Source organism: Trachurus japonicus, chromosome 5, assembly GCF_045865225.1.
Source record: "Trachurus japonicus isolate A0001 chromosome 5, Traja_1.0".
Taxonomy (NCBI): Eukaryota; Metazoa; Chordata; class Actinopteri; order Carangiformes; family Carangidae; genus Trachurus; species Trachurus japonicus.
Genome location: NC_140911.1, coordinates 35,714,595 through 35,740,485, shown reverse-complemented (window position 1 = coordinate 35,740,485; position 25,891 = coordinate 35,714,595). Strand labels below are relative to the sequence as shown.

The 25,891-nt window shown below is 40.8% G+C and overlaps 2 protein-coding genes across 2 annotated transcripts; both read right to left on the bottom strand.

Moving 5' to 3' along the window:
* Positions 1 to 955: 955 nt before the first annotated feature.
* On the bottom strand, positions 956 to 6,065 carry gpd1b (glycerol-3-phosphate dehydrogenase 1b). Its single transcript, XM_085777714.1, has 8 exons — positions 5,972 to 6,065; positions 4,368 to 4,545; positions 4,065 to 4,205; positions 3,768 to 3,906; positions 3,376 to 3,488; positions 2,198 to 2,434; positions 1,985 to 2,091; positions 956 to 1,545 (listed from the first exon to the last, which is right to left on the bottom strand). The coding sequence occupies exons 1-8, from the start codon at positions 6,016 to 6,018 to the stop codon at positions 1,449 to 1,451; spliced, it is 1,059 nt and encodes a 352-aa protein (XP_085633840.1). The 5' UTR covers positions 6,019 to 6,065; the 3' UTR covers positions 956 to 1,448.
* A 991-nt stretch (positions 6,066 to 7,056) lies between these two features.
* On the bottom strand, positions 7,057 to 25,678 carry smarcd1 (SWI/SNF related BAF chromatin remodeling complex subunit D1). The gene is made up of 13 exons (XM_085777713.1): positions 25,480 to 25,678; positions 20,539 to 20,714; positions 20,278 to 20,320; positions 19,347 to 19,469; positions 18,693 to 18,815; positions 18,033 to 18,149; positions 17,602 to 17,703; positions 17,293 to 17,454; positions 15,231 to 15,328; positions 14,259 to 14,394; positions 12,126 to 12,248; positions 10,047 to 10,148; positions 7,057 to 8,639 (listed from the first exon to the last, which is right to left on the bottom strand). The coding sequence occupies exons 1-13, from the start codon at positions 25,663 to 25,665 to the stop codon at positions 8,586 to 8,588; spliced, it is 1,545 nt and encodes a 514-aa protein (XP_085633839.1). The 5' UTR covers positions 25,666 to 25,678; the 3' UTR covers positions 7,057 to 8,585.
* Positions 25,679 to 25,891: the final 213 nt, after the last annotated feature.

Here is a 25,891-nt window from a genome sequence, read left to right as displayed (position 1 = left end):
CACCCTACTGAAAGTCTGCTTATTGGAAAAAATTGTAAACTTTGAAACAAAGATAGGAAAAAAAAAGAAGAAGCAAGAATCTGACTTTAATATATGATTTCAGTTGCACCACAATAGTATCCCTGTGTGTGTGTTGTTAAGCAGGGATGAGGCAGCTGCAGTGCTGTTCACCATCTAATTATAGATGGACATTTGCCCCTTTGGAGTGTGTTATTATTAGAAATCTCACAGGGCAGTTGACTCAATAACTATGCAAGGGATTTCAGCAGGGGAATCCAATATTAAAGAAGTGTCAAATTATGTAACTTCACGGTCCAAAACATGCCTGAGCAAATGAGCCGATAAACATACGAAATGAGCATATATTAGTGGGATCAGAGGACATGCACAAAGAAGGTCCATGCTTTAGCGTTGTATAAACGAGGACACTGGCTGAGTAGAGTTAAGCATGCTAATGTGCCCCATGTCTTTCACAGCGCCCTTAGCTGACACCATTATCCATAGCACTTTACAGGGACTGAGCATTAATTGGATAGTTCGGCATAGGGGGACAGACAGATGGCAGTTGATGAAGGCACAACGGCGTCTTGCATTTTAACAGACTCCAGAAATCCCTAGAGATGTGTTCGAATGAGTCAACAAAGCACAAAACTCTTGTTCATAAAGTGGGTTTAAAAACTCCAGAAAACATTTTCGAATAATGAAGTAATCCACAGTTTTGCTGAACTATTCCGTACTGAGCAGCACAGCCATCACTCATGAAGACTGTGACCCAGGCAGGACGTGCACTTAAAGAAAGGTTGAAGCAGACGGTGTAGAAAATGGTAAAGGTGAAGAGTTTAGAGTGGCAGTGTGGCTGGGATCAGGTCAGGTTACAGAGAGGCTGCAGACAGGGTGTGAGTGTATCCTGCAGGCAGCAACCGGCAAGCTAGACAGAAAACGGACACAATGTAAAACCAGCTCAATAATTTATTCCAAAATAAATCTTTTTAAGTAATCGGTTACATATTAAGAAGTCTGGCAGAATAGCAACACAGTGGGCGGGGTGACCGGTGTGTGGCCAGTGCTTTGTTTAACTGTGAAAAAGGCAAGTCAAGGCACTTTTACCCAAGAAATGATGTAACATTTCAAAACATTCAGGTCGAGGTTTGTATATTGTGTAAGGCAGACAGATTCTAATTCCTCAGACTATTAAGACTTGGTCGATTTTTGAAACAATTTGTGGCGTGTTTGTGCAGAAGTTCAGCGTCTGTCAGTAATGTTGTGAGAACAGGTCGACACAGCAGCTCAGGTAGAGGGAGGGCAAGACTCGAAAAAGAGAGAGGAGTCAGGTTTAGGTCCAATCTTCCACTAACATGTCTGCCCTATAAACTCCCTGGTACTACGGTAGTTCTAGTGTAAAAATCCTTTTCCATCTCCATCCATTCACACACTCTTACATCAGTCCTTTACATGTGCTCTGGGTGGTTTTGCAAACACTTGATGAACTCTTTGACTGGGTGGTTGTTGAAGCAGATCTGGTACACCTCAGTGAAAAGAGGAAACCTGGAGAGGTGAAAGAATATTGTTAGAAGGATGGGAATTATTAAAGGTATAGGTTGGTGTTTTGGGAATCAAGCTTGTTCACTTTCTTGAGTTAGGCAGGAAGATTGATACCACTCTCACCTTGTACAGTGAGTATGGAGATACACCTACCTGTTGGCTTACCGTAGTTTAGCATAAAGACTGCAAATCTTTTTTGAGATAACATAATGTGCCTAGCAGCATTCACTTGAATTTTTTTTTTTCATTTGTGCAAAAAAAAAAATGGTGTACTGTTCCTTTAAAGACAATGCACATATTTACACAATGTCATTAAATTTAACAATCAAAACCCTTGAACCCCAAAAAACTAGTCACAAGTTGTATTCAAAGTCAGTCATTACCATGGGAACCCTCAAAGTCCAGATGAGCCATATGTGGATGAAACAGAAGATGAACTTACTTTTCCACCATGTTTTTCTGTTTCAAGATTTGGTGCACCTCGGTGGCAGTGGCTGGACCTTGAAGCTTCTGGCCGTTCAGCAGCTCGTTCTCTAGCTGCTCAATGGTCTTTAAACACACACACACAGATTAGTGCTTAGTGCTTCATTCTTGAGAAGACAAGGATAAAGTTAAAGAAACAGAAAACTCAGTAGAGAAACTAAGCTCCTCATACTTTGCCTGTCTTGGCGAAAGCTTCCCCAATCTTGCGGTTGCGTCCACCGTAGCAGGTCGTGATGAGGTCAGCGATGCCGCAGCTCTCCAGGAAGGTGGCGGGGGAGACGGGGCAGTTTGTGCAGAAGAACTTGGCGAAGGCGATCATCTCCATCAGGCCGAGACGAATGACAGCTGCCTTGGTGTTGTCGCCGAAGCCCAGGCCGTCACAGAAACCTGCTCCCACTGCTACAATGTTCTGCAATGAGAAATAAATACGGCTATTTTCACACGTGGATGCTCATGAGGAGTTCGACTGTTAGGATGAGAAAGAAATACCTCTAAGTAGATTATATTCAGATATGTTTTTGAGATCACAGATCCTCACTGGCCGTGAATGATCACTTGTCTTTTTACTGCCTTCAGTAGATACACACACATCCTGCTGAATATGCAATATCCAAGAGGGATATCACCAATTAACTTTAATATTTAAAATGTGCACTTAGAACGTGAGGCGAGCAGATGAGCCACTGAAAGTGAAAGCTTTCAGTGGCCAGTCTTTTATAAAGATGCCTGCATGTTGGCAGGCATCAAATCCAAAATTGAACATACCCTACAAAGGCAAAGTGCAATATCTGCATTTTTTTATTTCAAAAGTGTGGCATATTCTCTTCAATCTGGTAGAATTTGATATTGGTACTGCTAAAATGTCCAGAGTTATTGGGCTTTTTATTTTGCTGTCCATCCAAAAAAGCACTGTGAAACCAAGGCAAAGTGCAGTATCTGCAAAGAGTACTGTACTCCCTACATTCTATAATTTACTCTATAAAAGTGCCGTATCTGTAGCTAATACCCGGCCAGAGTGCAGTATCTGCACCAAAACCAAGGCAAAAGTGCAGTATCTGCCATAAAACAGTCAAAATTGGTCAGAAAGACAAACTACAAAATACATTTAATTCAGTCCACCTTTATCTAATCAATCATAGACTTGGTAGTTGTTCATAATTTGATGCTTAAACCTGACAATGAAAAACACAAAAAGCTGTTTTTCTCAGTTTGGCATTTTTACAGATACTGCACTTTGCCTTTGTAGGGCAGCTGCTCCAAGAGAGTGTGCGGTAAACGTGTGTTTCTCTGGAGGATCTTTTAATACATTGTTTGAAGATTGGATCAGACTGGTGGAGGGTTTAATCTGACCTTAAGAGCACCGCAAATCTCCACCACATCAGACTCTGGCACCACGGTCACACGGAAGTTGGTGGTCTGCATCAGGTCCTTCAACAAGGGCCCGTGTGTTGCGTCTTTGCACCCTGCACCCAGAAATGACAAAGAAATTGTCAACAGTTTCCAATGTTTCACACGTTTGACAGACAATAAAATGTCTGTTTTTAGCAAGACAAGGTCAATCAAACCACACACACTGCAACAAAAGGGGGAGTTACATTCTTGACATCTGCTTATTCACCAGCATTTATCAACTGGGTGTGTGTTGAATAGTAACAATGTACGTGTTCAGTCTGGAGGTCGTATAAACACTGTCTCTTTCATGAGCGGGATTCGATTTCTGATCCAAGCCTTTAACTCCATACCAATGGTTGTTTCACAGAACTTCTCATCGGCGACCTCATTGGCGATGTTTGCTCCCATGAGGACTGTCATGGTGATGCCCAGCTTTGCTCGGATGACCTCTGAGATCAGCTTCAGACCCTCTGGGCCTGCATCAACACCCTGCAGCAAACACACACACACACACACACACACACAACAACCCCCAAAACTCACATGAGAGAAAGCACATTGTTATATCTGACGGAAAGAACAGGAAACTCTGTATTCCGCCCTTGATGCTGTGTGAAAGCTAAATATTTTGATAAGGATTGCATTACCTTGATGAGAGACATTCCTATGGTGTCCTTCTTGATGTGGTCTTTGATGGTGTCACACACTCTCACAATGAACTGGTGAGGGACCACAAAGATCAGGATGTCGGCGCCTTTCACAGACTCGGCCAAGTCTGGAACAGCCAACTGAGGAAGACAGAGATCACGATCAGACTTCACTTCAACACCACACAGAAAATAAAACTAATGCGCTAGTTTCATCCAGAAGAACATTTACATGGACATATGAGATGATTTTTCTTGTACTTAAGTGTCATTCTGATCTCCAAGAGCATGTTTGGTGCTCACCACATTGGGGGGCAGCTTGTGACCAGGCAGGTATTTCACATTTTCATGGTCTGTGTTGATGATTTCTGTGAGTTTACGGCCGTTCACCGTCTCCTCAAACACCCACATGTTCACCGTGGTGTCGAACTTGTCGTACTTGGCCGCATTGGCGCCCACAATCTTGGCAATGGCAGAGCCCCTGTGGACGAGCAGAGACACATGATTGTCATTGTGGTGTCAGGACAATGGCTACTTGAACTTAACAGTTTTCTCTTATTACAGCTGTAAAATATGACCCATACATGGATTTGGATGGGTTTTAATAGTGGGCATTAGGAGTTTTCCAGGTCTAATATAATTCTAAAGTGATATTAATGGAGAAAGATAATCATAAATGTCATATTGTCCAGTCTTATATCAAGTCTACAGTATGTTATTGTGTTGTTGACCTAAAAAGTTTTCAAATGCTTTCTCAGACAAGAATAGAGCTACAAAACACCAGCAGAGCATTATCTTGGCACTTGGAGAGCCTCACTCAAAGACAGGCTATTGGATATCGACATAACATGGGCTATGAGAGCTATGAGAAATCCCTATTTGAGATCACATGCTAAGTATCAGTAAACTGGCATTTATTAGCATCAGTTTGACTTCCATCCAGACTTGACTCATCTCACGCCTGGAGAGCTAATATATTACAATTTCAGATTTTCACAAATTCTCGGAGAAAAATCTTGTACTTTCACCTCTGCTACAAATGGTTGACATGATGCATATTTACTTTACAGTTTAAGATTATGACAAAGAAAACATGATCAATTTATAAAACATGATGCACTGCTATAGATAAACTACCGGTACACAAATACATCCAAATCTCCCTGACACCATGAACGCTGTAGCTGGATGCAGGATAAAAGTCTGACGTAGAGTACATGTGCTGGTAAAATGCATCAAAATGCTGTTTGCAATGCATCAGTATTAGCATTTTTAATATGCATTCATTACATTTTGCTTCCTATTGTTAACTCCAGATCAATTTTGAATGCAGGGCTTTTGCACAGGAGTGTATTAACAGTGTAGTTTTGCATTGCATTGCATTAGTTTGGTAAAACCTCCGACTGCTTCACCCGGCCACCATCTAATCTAAAGGTCATGCTGGCTGAGGGACATCAACACCACATGAAGGCTGAGTCAGCTCAAATGTTGCTGAATGATAAAAGGCAGGTGTCGCTTCTTTAATAAAGGTTTCGGAGCGTCGAGTCACCAAAGGTCAACGTATAAACTCTGAGAGTCAGTGTCAGTGTCCAGAGAGCACACAACATCTTCCCTGCAAAGACAATGACAGTCTGCAGTCTTGCAAAACAGCAGGTGAGTTTCTGAAGTTTGTAAATCATTTCTGTGCCGTTAACAAAGAAGTTCAGTTTTCCCCCACCGGCTTCTTGACTTTTTTTTTAGACAGCATTCACACAAAAAGGTGTGTGGGATCTTATCATGGGAACAAAAATACTGATATGCTGACTATGAATGTTCTTACTGCACCCCCCTTGTATTTTAACAGCACAGTGAAACACAACCAAAAGTGCACAAGAGAAATGCAGACATGTTAAAAACCCTCAGCTCACCAGTTACCAGAGCCAATCACACAGACTTTCTTCGGTGCTGCCATCATGTGTTTGACCTTCCAGACGGAGCTGCTGCTGCTGCTGGTGCAAAGACGAGACTGAAGCCGGGACAAGTTGTTTTTATAGCAGACACACAGCCGAGGCTCGGACACACCCTCTCCTCATGGTTGGTCTGCTCTGCTGCCCCTCACGGACAAGCTCTCCCTCTCTCTCTTTTACTTTCACAGACACACACACACACACACACACACACACAAGAACAACACTATATTGCATTGGGCCTACAGTGATAAATCATGATTACATAATAATGATTATAATAATAATACATTTTACAAACCTGGGCCACTGGGGAAGTGATGATGATGATGATTTGTTAAGGTAACAGACCTGCAATTTAAACAATTAATCTGCTTGGTTGAATCACTGAAGTGGGTCACTGCCTGCTGGTAATTAAGGTGAGACACAGTGGGAAATAAAGTCCCTGAAACGCCTCACAAGCTTGCTGGGATAATTAGTTGATTAATTTATCATCAGAAAATTAATCTGCAGTAGTGACACTTTAAAAGAAAATTGTTCTGGGTAAGTTTCAGATGTTTGAGATGAGTTTTTTTTTAGCAAAGAAAAAAAAAGATGGTTTAAAACCAGGGGTGCTGCAGCATAGTGGTGACAATGTTTGACCTTGATATTTTTTTTAGATGAATAAAGATAGAGATAAGAGACATTTTACTGCAGTAAGAAAGCAGTTTTGTTACTTCTACTAGATTTTACAGATAAACAGAGAAAATATTTGTATTTTTACTTCAGATTTAGAATCATTTTTTACATTGTTGTATTGGTACTTTCATCTAAGACTTACTCTGAACTTAATGGGTTATTTGAGCTTTTAACTTATAGTTAGACAAAACAAGACATCTGAAGAAGTCACCTTGGCTTTTAGGATTTTTCTTTGAGCATTGTTTTATGATTTATTCATATTTTTTGGAACAAAATGTGTTGGCAGATTTGAAAAAAAATAAACATAAAAGTTAAAATAACCTACTAAAACAAATAGAGTGGCAGACACAGAACCTCACAAATACAGGTACATTTTACATATCCTTTATTATAACATAATAAGAACATACAGAAAAATAGGTTTGGTCCATGAAAAAGTCTGCAGATTCAAATAACACTGCAGCCCACCCTACCCCACTCCACCCCCCACCCCAGTGTTGTGTTTTTACACCCCAGAGGTTCCCACGACTCATTAGAATTCATGAACCTGCCCAAACCCACATTAGTGTATTCTTGGAACTTGTTAACGAAATGCACACGCAACAGTTTCAGCCACTTGATCTTCATGTTCAACAGGGAAACAACCATTAAACCCGAGAGGCGTCAGGCCTTCAGCGAGCGTACGAAGACGCTGAGGACTCTACACATCTGTGAGAGCGAGCCACTTGAAGCGTTATGGCTTCTCTCTGCACATGGTGGAGACACACACAACTACAGGCAGAGGATTCAACTCGTACCCAGCCTGCAGGCAACATTACTGCTGACAGCATGTGGCCCTGCAGAGCGGTGCTACCTCTGACCCCACTGCAGTCTTTACGTTGCACAGAGCTGAATCACTGGGCTCTTAGAGCGAGGGCCGATTGATATAAATACTGGTTCAACTATCTGAGCGTAGACAAAGAGTTAAGAAAAAGATCTGCCGGGATAAGAGATACAATTTTACTTCACATCCATCTTCAGTTTTTTTTTTCTGCTCAGTATTTACAAAACTATATAGACTAGAGGTACTCATACTAGCTACTTCCTTGATAATCTGTACTAGCTAACAAGACAAGTACTGATATAATACATATTTTTAAAAACAACTGATCATTAATAATAACAACAAAAAAGGAAAAAAAAATAGAGAAAAAAAAAACTTCATACTAAATGGCACTCTTAAAAAAATTAACCGCTTTGCCACAGCAATATAAATTCTGACAACAGACCGTGGCACAAACTGTCGAAACAAAACAATGAGCAACAGGCAGCCAAGTAGCCTGAGTGATTACAAAAACAATCACAATCAATAATGGACTGCATGGGCAAGCATCTAGGCGCTAGGTCAGGAGTGTGAAATGTGAATTTACTTTGCACGTTGGCAGAATCAACACATTCCAGCTGATTTTAGATATTTTAGATTCAGGGGAAAAATACATTAAAAGTTGCCAGGACAATCTCCCCTCTACTTTTTATTTGTTCAGTCTGTTCTTTTGTGTGGGCACAATGTCAAAAAGAAAAGGAATGCTTCCAGGCAACGCTTCGACATGCAAGAGAAAATACATTGTGCTCAAGGAGCTCTGGTGTGAGGGGAAAAAGAAAGCTTACAAAAAAATGTTGAAGTAGCAACCAGACTGCAGCAGCTGCAAGGTGAAGGAACAAAAAAAAAAAGGAAAACATCCTATTTAACAGCAAAACCACCTAGTATCTATGTTGCTCTAAGTTTTGTCAGAAGTCAGTTTTAACATCTCCCCCTTTCTCTCTCTCTCTCTCACACACGCAACAGACACGCACGCACACAGACACATGCCAGTCGTCTTCAACAGCACGTCTCATCTGCAGACTGTGGACACTGTCTTTAGGTGTTCCTGATGCCGAGCGCCTGCTCCAGCTCCTGTCTCCTCTGCTGCACCTGAAAGACATTTTCACACCAGATTTAATCTCCGGAGGAAAAAAACATAGACAAAAAAGGCGAACGTCCACAACGGGCACTGTAATAACACCACCAGCAATTAGATCAAGAACCTTTTAATTAGCACTAGAGCCAAAATAATCAATCGATTAGTCTCAGAAAATGAAATGGCAACAACGTTGACAATCAATTTTTTCTTATTTAATTCAATCCACACAAAGAAAACAAAACAAAAAACCATTTGCTCTCAAATGTGAGAATTTTCTGCCTTGCAATGTTGTGAATGATAATAAATGGATTAACTTTGGGTTTTGGTCCATTGGTCAGAAATAATAAACAATTTGAATTTGTTGCCTTGGGCTGTGAAAATAGTGGCCATGCACATTTAATTATTATTAAAATAAACTCTAAATTAAATTCATTGATGATACAAAAACAACGAAAAAAACATTAGTTACAGCCCTGCGAGAGACTGATACAAAAGTAGCTTTGCAGCTTTAATGGTGTATATAAAAAACAGCACCGAAAACATTAAGACTGAAACTTATTAACCAATTTCATTGTTTATAAGAAGTGAAATTAAACTAGTTTTATTTGCATTTCTTGCAAACATGCAAATATTTTGCATGTCGCACCAAGCTACATTGTTATTATTTTGCCATTACCCATGTTTTGAATTTGAGAGAATAAATAAATCAGTAAAGAAGATATTCATTATGCTCTCTCAAGATCTGAATAAAGACTCAGTAATAGAAGACTGAAAAATACGTGAGTAAACAGGCGTGTACAAAAAATACCCTCCTGCACCTTTTTCATGAGAGATGGCTGATGTGTATTCATGTTATCCTTGTTGATATTCACGAAAGTATTATCCTCAAAACTAAATGTACCTAATATAATTTTTGAGGAGTTTTCATTGCACATAGGAATGTAGTGTGGTAAAGACATTTTGGAACCAGCTGCATCCGTCAGACAGATGGTTCCTTTAAAACCCCAATTCTTTCTGAACTTCCTGAAGTACAACTACAGTACAACAAAAGGTTTGAAGACATATTTAAGAATGTTGTTCCCCGAGGAGAACAGAGAAGCATAACTTGTTTGTTTGATTAAGTTTTGGATTTTGTTATTTGCCTTCATCCTGTTTTTCTCTCTGAGGTTGATGGGTAAAAGTAAAACTATAGCAGGAGACATTATTTATGACTAATGCTCTGGGCTCCAATACTGTGTGGGTTCAGCCTTCATGTGGTCCCAGTGAGAGCATCACTAAGTCATCCTCTGGGGAACAAGATTGAAACATCCCATTGAAGAGCTGTTGTGATCACTTAGTTTGGATAAAAGTGGAGGAGCCACGACTAAAAAAGAGGAGAAAATGCAGGAGGAAGAACATGCAGAAGAAGAAGAGTGTACCTTGGAGTAGAAGTAGCGGCAGACCGCCTCCTGAGCCCACGGCTGGTAGTAAAACTCAGCCCTTCGCTCTTCTTCTGGGTTTCCCACCACGTCCGTCATGGTCTGTTCACACAAGAAGACGTTATTAAACAAAAGCACATCTTAACTTGTCCTATGGCTGATAAATTTAAAGGCAAAAATACCGATACAGATCATCTATTGAATCAAACAGTGGCTGCAGAATGATGAACATGCTGTCACAAGGGGACCTTTTTTCTCTCCCCACTGATAAGCTGCTGCTGTGGGAGCTGCCAGCGACGTCTCAAATGAATTCATTCAATTTCACAGAGATTCGGCTGAACAAACACTGCAGGTGGGTGACAGCTGGTCAGCGGTTAATCGGCTCACTCGGCGCGCAAACGGGAGGCCGGCACGCTTCCAGTCAGACATGTTATTAAATGTTTCACGCTCTATTTTGACTCTCTCCTGTCTTCCGCCTGAGCTGGCAGCATGAGCCCTGTGTTCAGATGGGGAGCTCATGTGGACAGTGTGTCCGTAGTTACGTAACCAAGGTTTTGTCTCACCGCAGCTGGACCTTGGGTTTAAATCCATGTCACTGTGACACCGCAAACCACAGCAGGACCAAATAATCTCCAACAAGACGGCAGGACTTTTTCTCAACTTCAATGTTACTCAGGGTTGGCAACGCCAGAGTTCATGTTTGCAGTCTTTTCCTGATTTGTCGGATTCTTGATATGATAAACGTCAGTATATTTCGAGTGTCATTAGTTCAAGCGTTTCATCTGTGGGTGATAATGGTCTGGTGGTCTCTTTTCCAGGCATGAGAGGTGCTTGTATTTGTCGCATTCAAATATGGTTCTACATGTGGTGGTGTAAATTTTCTCTACAGTGCAAATCACATAATTTGCCTCAAAGAGCTTTTACAAATCTGTGCTGTATTTAACACCGATTTCCACCAGATTTGAATTTGGATACAGGGAGAAAAAGCACCTACACAGGAGGAACTGGTCCTTCAGAAACATGTGATACATATTACGTGTTATGCACAGGGTGGACAGAAACAATGCTCAAATCTTCGTTTTCTATACATCAATTTACCATGTGTGAAGAGCCATCCTGCACCAAACTCCTATATAGGGCTTTGACATGACTCGTGATTTACCTGCGAGACTCATGTTTAATGACTTTGTTCAACTGTGATGTGGAATGCTCAGATCTATGTGTCCTGGTCAGAGCTCAGTTATAAAATCATCACACATAGTGAAGCTCTCTCCTGCCAGGTTGCTGACAGCTGAATACTCAGTCAGCCTGGACTGAAATACAAGAGGTGGGACCAGGGTCAGAAACTGTTGAGCCAACTTCTCTGATTGTCAACACTGAGCTGAGAGCGGCCGGCGGACTCGAGCTGCACTGACCTCCATCACCCGTCTCTACCTCCACCAGTTAGTTTCAGCAGTTGGGTTGAATTTCAAACGCGACTTGGTTTGTAAAGTTTTACAGCCTCTGTACTTTACCCTCTGTGCACAATGATGCAGTAAAAAAGGGGGGGTGCTGTGATTCAATCGTCTTCTGCCTAATGATGTTACACTACAGGAGAACAGGCTGATATTAAGCAGGTGAGTGGAGAAATAACAGTTGTGACAGTAATGGCAAGATAATTCATGTTTAAAGCCGCAATGGATGAGTCAGGCCTCCTACTCAAAACACTAGAAGTCTGTGATGCATTTGGATCCACAGAGGCTACTGTCAGTAGAGAAACTGGTTATTGCTGCTTCTTCATCTTTCTGATCCATGTGGGACCTCCAGCTGAATGACTGCTCAACATTCACAGGCAAAAGTGCTTACTCTTCTGAATGAATGATGAGCTGGGTTTGTGCTTTAAAGTTTGAGACAGGAACACAGCACACATGAAACAAATAGACATCCATTCTGCACTGACAATAGCTGTGATACTGTATGTGTTGACATTTGGTTTGTTTTTTTAAGCAGGAGCACCATGGTATCTACGGTGATACTGGAACAAAAACTAGTGTGTGTCAAGTTTCTTGCAAGTTTGAGGTCATCACAGACAGGACTGACCTTGAGGTCTCTGCACTGGGACTGCAGCCAGTCGTTGATAAAGCCCTGAGGATCTCTGGCAAAACTCAGCATGAACTCTCTCTGGGTCTTCAGCTGGTTAATGGTCTCAATGGTTTCATGGATCTGTGGAGAATGAAACAGAAGATTTAAAGTAGGTTAACTCGGTATTGATTTAATATTAATTGGCAGTCATTCATCAAATACAACATCACACTCAATTACTAAGCTAAGGACAGATTGAGGTTTCCTTCATCCCTTAAGCCCTGGGCTACTTTTCTCAAAAAAAGATATATAACCAGAAATCTGTTCTAACTGCACTAGTGCAAAGCCAAAATTAATGGGATATTATAATCCTTTCTTGTTCTCATAATCAGGCCAGAAAGATTTCAAAATCTATTGCCCTTTTAAAAAAAATACATACATTTCCTTTTACTTCCACATAAACAAAACCAAAATTAGAGCCAACAACAACCCTAATAAAGAGTTACTGTGGTGAAACGCAATCACACGTGAAGCAGCAGAAGTGAAGCACATTCATGCTGTATGCTGAATCCATTTCAGACTGCAGCATCAAACAGCCTCTCTGTCCATTTTAAAAAGGCAAGGGAGTCAAATAGCTTTGGTCCCTAATGACAGTTTATCTAGCTGACTCCCTGTGGACCTCACCATATTAAACTACTGCATGCATTTCATCTAATAAAGATCTTTCTTCCTCCTCATTTTGGTTGACAACTGTGACTTGCTTAATAAACTGGAATAACCTCTCTAAGTAGGTTCCTCTTTCATTCAGATCGCCTGAACTGATTAATGACCCTGTGAGAGACTGATACCAGTGATCTAAAGACGTCAGAGAAAAACCCAGGTTAAAACTTTGATTGAAGAATGTGAAAACTAAATGTCTAATTATCTGAAACCCTACTGATAATTCAACTGGGTATTTGAGACACTAAATGATAATCGTTACGACAACAAAAACAGCCTTGAGAGACTCTTAAAAAGGAAAATACTGCAATCCTCACAGGTTTAATCAGTTGCTTTTCAATATCCAAAAAGAAGCAGCTGTGACAAATCAAACATTTTTTTCCAAAGTGACCATGTGCACAAGGAAAAACATGATGTTGCTGTAGTAAAGAGACTGACAAGGTCAAGTCAGCTGCACATCTGGCTGCTTCACTCCACTCAACTCAAGGACCGTGGAGTCCTTGACAGGTTCACCAGAAAGATTAGATTTGCTATTCTTTGGGCCTGGGCAGAGATAACACAGTTTATACCAAGCAAACTCAAAATTAATCTACATGGATCTGGTGTTCTCTAAAATGTCAAAAATAAACTACACATGTTGAGACAACTAAGATGTGCTCTGCTCCAAACTGTGTTTTTTTTATGCTGGGCTGGGAGGAACAGGCTGTACATCAGCAACAGACACCAAACCCAGAATAAAGTAACAAAATGAATGGCGCCTCTACACTGTAAACAGACTCTGTGTATGTATTATTATTGTCGATTTGTCTCGACACAGGGGGGACGTCTTGAAGGAGAATGGCTCCATGCCTTATCAATGTGATAGCAGTCATCCCAGCCAATGTAATGGCTGCTAGCGGGAGGTCAAGAAGACCTGACTGACCTCAAATCTATTCTTAAGAGAACAGAGGCAATAATACACCGGCAACAATTTGAGGGAGCAGATATGTATGAAATTGCCCACGACAGGCCACACAAAATGGAAAAAAATAAAATAAAACATAATAATGGACACTCCAGGCTCAATGAACAGGGGCTAGATAAGGAGAAAAAAACAAGCTCCTGCCCATTCACATTAGATTGAAATCGATGTGCTTAAGTTGCCTTCGCAGTTACAGCAAATAGAAGCTGCCACATGGCAAAATGACAAGTTACAATTAGAAACTGCTCATCGATACAAAATGGAAGGAAAATAATTAAGTGCAGTCTCAAACCCACGGGCAAAATACAGTAAAGTGACTTCCTCTTATTTCAAGTTGTTCTTCGGGAGGAGTCAATTTGCTGGTACAAAAGATCTAAACCTCACAATAAAACCTCCAGGAAACAGGAAAAGTGCACACACAGGTCCGTCTAAAATTAACTGTAAAAAGCACAGCTGGTGGCGGCTCCTACCTTGTTGTCCAGTCCTGCTATTTCCTGCTGACTGGCCGTGGAGAGCAGGAACGAGTTCATCTGGGTCTTCAGTGTGTCGTCCACTTCCACGTCAATATCATAGCAAGCAGTCTTCTTTTGGTCATTGGGGTCCACGCTATTACAGTTAATACAGTTTTAACAGTACATTTACTTTGTGTCCCATCACCCCGACAGGTGTTTAAATTAATACACAAGGTTGGATTTAAACAGTAGACCACCATTAAAAACCACTTCTGCTATTCGCCAAAAAATAAGACAAACAGCGTGAGTTTAATCAATCAGCTGCTTAACAGATTCAGAAAACTGGCACCTACTCTGACAGGCACTTAATCTTTTTAGTGTTTTTCAGGCTAAATGCCAACATTGATTTTGTCATATAGGTTGTAATGAGTGTTGATACAATGCCTGGATGAAAAAAGGAATCTGAAGACATCATCTTGTACTCTGGGAAATTGCAATAGGCAGAGTTCACTGTTTTCTGACAGTTTATAGACAACAAATGAATCATGTTAATCAATAAATGTTGCAGCACTTGACACAGCTTCTCTATGATGTCTGAAAAACAAAGTCTACTGTTAAAAAGCTGTGGGAATATAAAGCAGAGTACGCCTTTGGAAACAGAATTAGGAAAGATCATGACACAGTATTTCACATATACACTAGGACTGCATGATATCAGCAAAACACAGATGACACTGTTCAATATTGCGATAACGATATGACTTGCGATAAATAAGAAAATATTCAGGTGAGCATATTAACCATACTGTTCCTGTGTCTTTCTGAAAATGAATGTGAAGGCGTGACACCTGTAAATAAAACGTACTCATTGCATTTCAGGCAGCCTACTGCAATGTGTTTATCGTGCGCATGTTGATATCACGATGACAATGAAAGATAGATTAATTGTTCAGCCTTAATATAGCTGTATATATATCTGTTTGACGTTACCTGATGACGTGGTTGATGATGATGGGCTCTGGGGGCATCAGGAGAGCGTGCAAGCGCTGCGGGATCTCAGAGAACTTCATCCGCTGGGTCTCAAAAATCTGCAAATGAAGGTGACAAGCAAACAAGTCCTGTTTAAAAACCTCAAGTGAACTAATAAAATTGAAAACACAATTTTAGTTGCACGTGGGGATATTTTAATAATATTTTATTAGCTAGAACAAGAACAAGAGCTGGAACATGGTCAACAGAAACACCTACTTTGATAACTAAATCTTTATAGAACTTTATCAAGCAAAAAGTCAAACAGTTTGGTGGTTTGTGCTTCTCAAATGTGAACGCTTGCCTCTTTTTTTGTCCTTTGTAAACATAAACCTATGGATTTTAAGCTTTTGGTCGAACAAAAGATGCAATATTGAAACATGTGAAACTGAAATACAGTTTTAAATCTTTTGACATTCTTGTGAATAATTGCTCATCACAGCCCTATTTCAAGTATTGATTCAGTGGAATTTGTATTGCAATGATAATATTTTGTTCTTCAAATTAATGATTACATCAGTTGTTTTTTACAAACTGACAAAATAAGAAATTGAAGTATAGCAAACATAAAATTCATGCAGTAAACTTCAAGTTGTACATTTACCATTTGGGATGGTTAAGCTTTTGATTGATATGGTACCACTGCTCTCGTAACGATAAAGTTTACTGTTCTGGTGCTTCAAAGTCACTGTTATCTTTCTAGGTGGGGAAAAAAAACAACTAAAAAAAAACCAGGAGAATTGACACAGCTTCACTGTCTTCTATGAACTGTATTTAAATCAACCATCTTTACAGCAAATGGCAACAACATTGTTTTGAATAAATCCCTAAAAGTAATCTGTGTTGACATAATCTTGTTAACTCAGTGTGTGGGCTGCATACATAACATACTTGGAGCAACAACAGATAAACTAAGAGCTCAGCAGCTAAAAACTGTGCATTTCTCCACATGTATATGATGGATCATTCTAGACATTTTGACAGATTGCTTGGCTTTTTGCCCTTTTGGCTTGGTGTGCAACCCCACTTTCGAGCATTTGATTGTGACTGTGGAAGTGACAAAGTGAGCTACCCCCACCCCTCAGAAGCCTGAGCCTCCCTTCTGGGTAAAGAGGAGCACACACACGTTTAATCAGAGGCAAAGTTAGTGAGATAAAATGTGCAAGATAAGATTTTACATAGCAGTAATAAATAGGAAATGTATTTTCTTTATTTCACCCCGTCTGTGAGCAGAAACGATAATTACCGTACAAAACTTATCAATTTTGTGGTCTTCAACAATTTGGTGTGAAGGTCCACTTCATATTGGGATTTGGTTGCATCCGCATTTACCTTATTGTTTTACTATATTAAAAAAGTTCTTCTTAAAATTGATTTCAGGTATACAAGTCAGCCTGGGTGCAGCTGACTCAGCAAAGGTGACAGTATTTGGCTCTGTTGCTTTACGGCTCAGCCTCCTCTGTGAAAAATATTTCTGCTCTAAACAATCTACTTCCTCCTCTGCTCAATCTTCTTTTTATTCTAAGGTTTATTGCTGACTCGGTTGTTTGAATGTGTTATTAACTGCTGATTTTTACTGAGAGTTTCACTGCATTATTAACAAAGCAAGTGTTTAAAGTTGCAGCTCTATTCAACACTTTCCGCCTCCCAAATCAAAAGGAGTGTATTTACAAGGATGGTTGTCATAAGCTTTCAAGTTAAATTTATTCCATAGGTTAACTTTGTAGGAATTCAAAACAGACTTTCTACAATACTGTTTATGTTGGCAGAGTAGAAAGGAATGCCCCAGGAAACCGGTCGGTGAGCCAGAAAGAGAGAGTCGCCATAAAAGGACAGAGTGATGATAGAGAAAGTGGCTGTGCAACATCATGAGCAGGAATAAAGCAGGACAACTGCAAGGCTGCTGATCATCCCAGCTACAGTTTGTGTTCATCAGTTAGATTAGAGAGAAAATGTTCCTCTTTTGCTCTATTTTAAAGTAACAAAATGTTCTGTATCAAAAAAACTGACTCACTCCACTCACCTGCTGCAGGTACTTGTCACAGTTGATGAACTCGCGCTCATGGGGGTCCTGGAGTTTGTGGGTCTTGACGTACTGCCACAGGGCCTGGATTATGACAGGTCTAGTCTGGGTGTGGATCCCCAGCATACGAGCCAGTCGAGGGTCCAGTTTGAACTGAGGGGGCTGCTTGGACGAAGGTAAATTTGCTGTCAGATGATGACTCAGGCTCTCTTCCATTAATCTTTGCTCAAGCCAAATGTTTAAAGAGCACTTGAAGGCAGCACTACCACACGGTCTGCTAAGAGGCAGAGTGAAACTATGAGACGTCACCTGATAGTCGAGCATGAGCAGGACGGTGCAGCGAACACCCACGTCACCTGGCCTCTTCACCTGGAAACCATCAGTCTCCTGGGTGGTGGCGGTCCTGTGCCACTGGAGTCATACAGGGGAGATTTTAATGAAAGTATAACATTTACTGATCAGTCTGTACACTGATGATCTCCATTTAAAGGAACTGTTTTAAAATCATCAGTGGAGCAACACAAAACTGATTCTTAGTGGTAACTGACCACAACACCTCAATCCAATACAGCAGTTGTACTATAAAGTCTACTTTAATGACTCCTACAGACAAACATTGCATCAGCTCTTCTTATTTTAATTTGTCAAATCACAATGATGCAAGTAAAGTGTGAAAAATTTAAATTAAAATTTCAACAGAAATCTTAAATGGTATCTTTCACGTCAAATAATAATCTTACTTCCACAAGGTGATTATCTGGACCATACAGGTCCTTGTCCAACTCAATCACCAGGGACTTGAAGAAAGAAGAGAACTTCCTTTTCTGTTTGGTGGCTTCATACTTGGACACGGCCGTCTGGAAAGCAAATACAGTTATTATTATTAATGTTGATGTTGAAAACGAGTTACGTTTGAAAGCACAGTTGTTTAAAATATCTGTGTCTGCTGCAATCCATGATCAACACCTATAAGGACAGTAACATAAGAGTAATTACAGCAGTTTATTAGGACTGACCATGAATAATGACTGATCCTATTGAAATGGGAAAGTAGCCTAATGAATTAAAAATTGATGAACGACTGAAATGAAACTGAAATACGCCATGCGTCCACCAATTTATGATTATACAATGATTACCAAGTTAAGATATCCCTGTGAGCCATTTGGTGCTTTATCTCTGCAATTTGTCTCAATAAAAAGTAATAGAATAGAACAGTTATGTGGTTAAATACTAAAATATAAAAGCATTAAAGAGACTGATATTGAATCGATAAAACTTTAATATCAAATAAGGACTTTGGCGAAAAAATACTGAAGGACAGATCTATGTAGGATTAATCAGATAGATTTATACATATCTACAGAAATAATATGAATACAGTCCTCCGATTAACTTACATCTTCCAGCAGACGCCCCTCAACACGTAGTTCCCATGATGCAACAGTGCCTTCTCCATCCTCAGCATCTGGTTTTGCTGGGTTGAAGGTGTTGGATATGAAGATCCGAAGCTTTCTTTTTTGCTAAAAACAATCAAAACACAGCGATTTAAATTAATGTTATATTAATCGCTCAACACAGACTTAATAGTGTGCCTTAAAAATCATGTCAGTGAAACTGCACTGCATGTGATGAAGTCAAATTTATTCAAGGCAATGAGAGAACAGCTCCACTCTATTCTGTAAAAGATAGCCAAACATCTGCCAGACATGCTGTTTTCTTTAGCATGACAACTTTTTGCTTACTTCTATGTAAACACAGTCTGAAAAATAAACATCTACTTTCTACAAAAATGAAAACATGAAATCTCTCCTTGCTTCAAAAATCCATATGGGTTGAAGCCTAAAAGATAATCCCCCCCTTTCTATGGCAGCCTGTTATAATCCTGCAGACAGTTTGGATTAACAAGCCTTTACAAAATGGCATCACTTCTGCATGACCAGTCCTAGGGACCATGGAGGCCCCCGAGCTTCTGGACGACACTGAAATTAATCTCAGGTATGGACACGAGTGAATCGGGGAGTTGAGCAGTGCACAGTTTAATTGAGCTGTACCTTAATGGGCCTCTTGAGGGCCTCCTGAATGTCAAGCCTTTTGCGCATGATGGTCTGGTCCAGCTTCCTCTCAAAAGCCAGCAGATCCATGTAAGCCTGAGACTCTGGGACCAGTTCCCTGATCTGGAACAGAGGAAAGGATACTGGTAACCACTAGTCCAACAGTTAACAAGTTCAAACCTTAAACCACTCCTCTGTCAATCATTTCTCCACATGCTGATTCTCAACAAACATAATGGCTACATTTTTGTCCACTTATTCCGTCTTGAAGAGGAACTGTACACAGCCTTAAGAAAACCATATGTACAAAGATATACGTTGGCGGGTGGGTATAATTGCCTGCTGACATATTTTAGTAACTGCATGTAACTTAGCAGGGTAATGCAGCAGCTCCAGCTCCTCTGTATTTAATGAACTTTAGGAATTACAGGAATGAAAAAGTCTGCGTGGCTTAACTTCTCTTTCAGTAATGGGTACGTCTGAGTAAGCTGTGATTTAAAAACACTTTACAGGCAGACAAAAACATGAACTTAGTTATAATAAATCTAATCTTAATGTAATTATAATCACAATTGTGTGTGTTTGTGTTTATCTTTTCAGGACCTGCAGATACCCTGTGGTTAGAGTTAAATGGGAGTGTAAGAATATTAAGGACATAAAGAGTTAAGAAGCTTTTTCTGCTGCAGTTCTTCAATTTTCAAAGATCTTTCATCATGGACACGACCACCCTACAAGCACGAGACGGACAAAAATGTCAAGTGCACGAACTCTTAATCCTACAGCTTTAAATGGAGCTCTTTAAAGACCAGCTCTCATAGTTTTCTCAGTCACCTGAATTAAAATTCATATGAACTTGCAGATATAATCTCTCCAATGCACTCAAGGCCAGAATGAATGGATTTTCATGCGCTACTGTTTGACAAATACTCACCCTCTGAGGTAGAATTTTATCAGCCATCTTCTTCTTCTTTGTGCTGTAAAAACAAATTATCCAAACAAGATAGAGTTGAGATTAGTCAGAGTGGCTCTGTGCCTCTGCACAACAGGACAAAGACGCCTGTTAAAATCTTAAATCTGGGGCTTCCTCTGCAATACTTGGGTAACACAAGAACACGTGTGGAAATCTGACTGCATTAACATCATCACAACACTTCATTTGCTGATCTAGAGTAGGGGGGGTGGGGGAACTCACTGCTGGTTGCGGTTCTGCTGCTGAACCTGCTGAATCTGTTGGGGGGCCGGCCTCTTACGAGACGGGTCCATCACCCCGGGCATCCCAGGGCGAGACACGGGGCTGTTGCCGTACACCGGGGGCCCCATGGCTGGTCCCTGTGGTGTCATACGGCTGGATGGAGGCATGCCCGGTCTCTGCACAGAAAAGAAGGCAAGAATTAATAGTTAAGGGGGGGGGCTTGGGGAGTTTCTGGGCATTGGTTTTCTATTTCACAAGTCATTTCACAGCCACTGAATCTTTTTGTAGAGAGGTATCTGGCCACCTGCTATGAGGCTTTGCAGATGAGAAACAGGATTCATTTGTTCTCGCTATTTTCACCCCCAAATTTGTTCAGACTGCAGGAATCTGGTCTGCGTGGAGCTGTAACTTGCACTTATCAACACCAGGTGTCTGCAGCCCTAAAAATGTATATCATATGTTAATTCTTATTTTGCATATCTCAACTATGTATTGGTTCTCTGAGCAAAATGAAGGTCACACACATCCCTTACGTGCTTCCCATTGTAACATGGTTAATTGTGCTCAAGGTGACAGAGCTGGTACTCTGCTGGTGGATGTTAATTGTGCACCACTTCAGCACTCCCAGAATGTGTTTTTTTACAGCTGAAATGGATGAATCTATATTACATGGTAGTTTTAATTACATTTCGATTCACCTTCATGGAAACAGAAAGGTGTCATTTTGAACACTATCATACACTGTCCAGAGGAATAAATGGGTAGTTATAAACATAATAGTGCTGCACATCAGTTGCCGATATGAAATACACCGCACATTTAGCAACAGAAATGTAATTTAGTGAAATCTGCAGACTGCCGTTCTTTCTAATATATACATGGGGTAAGATGAGCCAATTATGGATGCAAATTAACAAGTGAATTGGTTATCTGTATATCTAGATGAATTTGTGGGTCCATGGATTGCTGTTGATCTGACATACTGGAAGTGATACAGAGCGGGTCCACTGTAAAGCAATCCGTTTTCCCAAGGTCAACATGTGATGATGAAAGCTTTGAAATGTCTTTTGAATGAAAGAAACAACAGATCGTCTCCTAAGCTGACAATCCTTCACTACAGCTATTGTCTATTGGCTTACTTACGTTTGCTGTGACACGTAACATAAAATACATATCAAATAAATGAGTTCTGAGAATATAAATACAGCGACACAACACACAAAAACCACATTCTTACATGACAAACAGTTCAAAATCAGCACCACAAAAGATCACAGTGCTTTTGAAGGAAATATGAACACAGCTTTTTGTATTTAGTCTGCATGGTAGCCCTACGACAACAGGTAGCAACAGCTTGAATACCAACTCCTACAAGTAAGTAAATACAGAACAAACGCCTGTGCCAACTCACCAAACCATGTGCTAAGAACTCAAACAGGCGACTTCGTGTATCTGACTGCATGAGTGCAAGTGAGAGCAGCAGATGAGTGACAAAATCACTGATTGCAGCTTTCCCCTCCAGCAGTCACTCCAACAACTGAGAGAGAGTTAAAGGCGCTCTCTCCTCAGCCTATGGCGTTGGGTGACGAGAGAAAGAGTGACGGACATTGACTTGTCAACAATACAGAGTAGACGAATGCACTCTGCCTTTTCCACAAAGCGGAGTGTGGGCAGACAGGGACTGTATGTCGATCATTCAGTGCTGTTTACACTATATATCAGCACAACCTTGGTTTACCTGAGAACAACTGGAGTTCTGCGGTTTTCAGAGTATGAAGCCTCTTTGACTGCGTTGTGAAAGGCTGCTTGTATGAGCGAAAGGAGTCAAGGACGTCAAGAGAAAAAAGACGAAACATCCTTTCACTAAATGACTATGTTGGCTGTCAGTAGCTAAGCAGCAAACACTTCAACTCCACTAGATCAAAAGACTTATTTAAATGTTTAAATCTTCTACTGTGGGTCTAAGATAGGGATGCAAATTATCGAGTAATTCATTAATCGATAGTTGATAGACCTTATCGATCGATGAATTGATAAGTGGCGATTTTCCTGAGAACCTAAATTTAAGGGGAAAATTTAAGCTCAACATTCCTTAGCCTATGGACTTACACTAGTATTTGTTAGTTTATTTTAAGAGCACAGCACAATGAAAATGTTTAAGTAACACGTTATTTAACCTTTAAATAATGTTGAGGATCAAATTATGTGACCCATTTTTACATTTAGGAACAGTAAAAACACCCTAAACATTTTTCCTCTGACTTTAAGTTGAACTTGTTCTTGGCCAACACAATATCTACAGATTAAATGGTCTTTCCTGCCACTACACTATGATTACTGTATTTAACTAGGCTACTTAAATCACAGTAGCATAAACTGATTTGTTGAACTCAGGACAGTCTGAAGACAGAGAGCTCTGAGGTTGAAGTCCTATCATAATGAGATGAGATGAGAGAGCTGCGTTTCCATTACAGATTTTCGCAAAATAAAAGCGATATTTCTGAAACTTCGAAAAAGTGCAATTGCTATTTGCGGGTGTTTCCATTGAAAGGTATTTTGCAAATGAGCCGTAATGCGTCTTGCATTACAACTCCTCAGGCAGCTCCGTGTCGGCGGCTTTTTGACTCGTTACTCACTGGTCGTCTGTGTGTTAGCGATGGTACAGCCCGAGTCCCGTATAGCTACAACAGGTGTTGTTGTCTCTTTTCACCTCCTCTCCCTCTCTCCCTTGTGTGCTGCAGTGCGCAGCGCTGCACACGTTTACACAGAGATCCGCTACATTATGTCGGCTTTGCTTGTTTACAGTTCACAGTAAAACTCCCATTGAAAAGGAACGATTAATTGCAAGTAATTTAATCGATTAAATTCTTATCGACAATTAATCGATGGTCGATTAATTGTTTACATCCCTAGTCTAAGAAATCACATATCAGCCTGAGACAACCAATGATCCAACACAGTAGTGTCAGTGCAGTACACTGGGCCACAGATCAGCATATGAAAAGCTATAATCTAATACTACACGTGGATAAATTCACTAACTCACTTTGTGTGACATGCTGGAAAAGAAGCAGCAGCATGTGTCACAGAAAAAACAAGAGAAACCACTCAGGGCTACTTAGCTATTTTAAGCAAAGTGCAACCATAAGCTCACAGAGAGTAGACCTGCATCGATCAGTCAGTTATTACATCAACAGAAAGTTAAAGAAACAACTATGGCAATCCAGCTCTTTTCTAATGTCTCACATTTCCTTGGATTTATATCAGTAATATCTTTGGGCTAAAAACACGCAATGCTCTCAAGGGAATGATGATGATTTTGCAGGTTTGTTTCACCTCATGTTTCTCATAAACTTTCTTCTGACATTTGGTGCTCCAAATGATTAGAGGAGAAAACACTCTTCCTTCCTTCTAAACCATTACAGACCTTATACTCTAGTACCTCCATTCAGTAATTGTGTTTTATTTAGTGTAACTTAATTTGGCTGCTAAACAAACACATTCACAACAGTTACAAGCTGGGTAATTGTATGCATGAAAAATGTCTGGTGGAAAAGTTGCGACTTTTCTAAGTGCAGAGTAATGTAATTCAAAAAGTAACAGTGATATTAGGTACTTTTAATGTGTGTGTAAGTAGGATGCAACATGTTTACACTGTCAAGTACTTTTCACTTACTGCCTTCATATCCCCCTAACAGCTGTCTCTTTACTGCTAGAATATCTTGATGGCCATACTTCATTTTAAGTGAGGGTACTAATGTTAATTAGTTATCTAATGATAATGCATTAGATAACAGACATCACACAGTGGGTTGAATAATTTCCCAAAACACCAAGACTGTGCTTCTGCATAGGCTACGGACTGAAATCTGAAACTGTATGATACTATCTTTATGTCCCTCCTTGATAAGTCAGCTCGTGACCAATTATTCCTTACATTATTGATTTGTCTGTTTGTTTTTACTGAATAGTAAGTTGTTTTCCCTTATATATGAGTTTATAATATAACATACTGGGGCTGGTCCTCTCCGACCAGCCCCAGTCACCAACATGTTCAGTTTTCTTTCATGTCTGGAAAAGATAAGTATCAAAACCACATATTTTAAGAAGTTAGAAACAGCAAGTTGTTACATTGTTTGCATAAAAAAATAATTATAATAAATCCATATCCTCGCCACTCATTTTTGATTAATTTAATAAACTTGAGAGCAGATCCAGCATCACTTTTAAACAGCACAACCTTGAAAAGCTGCAGACAAAATGCCAAACTTTGTGTGGAATCAGTCTCGGTCCACTTGTTGGTTGTGTCGTAGCCTCGCCACCTTGGTGACCTGAGGTTTACCAAATGCACATAAATGCTGTGATATCTTCAGGCTGGGGAGAACCAGCTGGTGAGCAACACACTGAACTACTACTACACACAGTGCAGCCCGGTCCTGGTCAGAGCCCGATTCAAACTGCAGCCTCTTCGTTCACAAGTACACGATGTCTGCGACTTCACTTTGCAGCTTTCAACTTTACTTCGACAAACGATTGAACTCCATGAAGTCGAGCATTTATTATTAAATTGATGTGTTTTTTGTAACGCATCCTTTCAAAACACTTTCAGCCCTGTTACTTTGAATACTCGCCGGTGTTTGCAGCTAGCGACGTTAGCAGGCTAAGCTAATTGGCTACCGTGACCAACTAGCTCTTCTCATAGTTAGCGGGCGGGAGGGTTAGCGGATTCAAACCATGAACTAACTTCATAGTGGGTCAAAGTAGCCGCTTTACACGTTTCTCGTGGGTAACTAGTTTTCAGCCGGGCTGCAGTTAGTCCGGGATGTGGCCCGCACCCGCGGCGGTGGGTAACGCTAGCCACCAGTGACAAAGCACTGGTAAGAGGCTTTGTTCTAGCGGACGGGCTAACGCGTCAGGAGCCAAGATGGAGTGATATCTCACCGGGTAGCCAGGCCCGGGCATCGGGGAGCGGTACATGTGGTTCTGCGCGGCCGACGACGGGCCCATCCTTCCAGACGGAGTCCCGGGCCCCATGCCTGGCCCTGCGCCCGGTACCGGCGGTCCAGGTCCCATTGCTCCGCCACCTCCACCCGTCGGTGCTGTCTGAAAGCCCCCTCTAGCCGCCATCTCCTCTCTGAATGTCGCCGCCGCTGGAGGCACGGAGCTACCGCGAGAGCGAGAACAGAGCGTCGGGTGGCGTCGAAGCCTCAGCGGCCTCTGCTGGACGCTGGTGGTACTGCACCGACGGTGCTGCTGCTGGTGATCATTAGGATGATGAGTATGATGATGAATGAACTATTTGATAAATCATGTCTGGAAATATCACAAAATCAGAAGTGGAAGAAGTACTCTG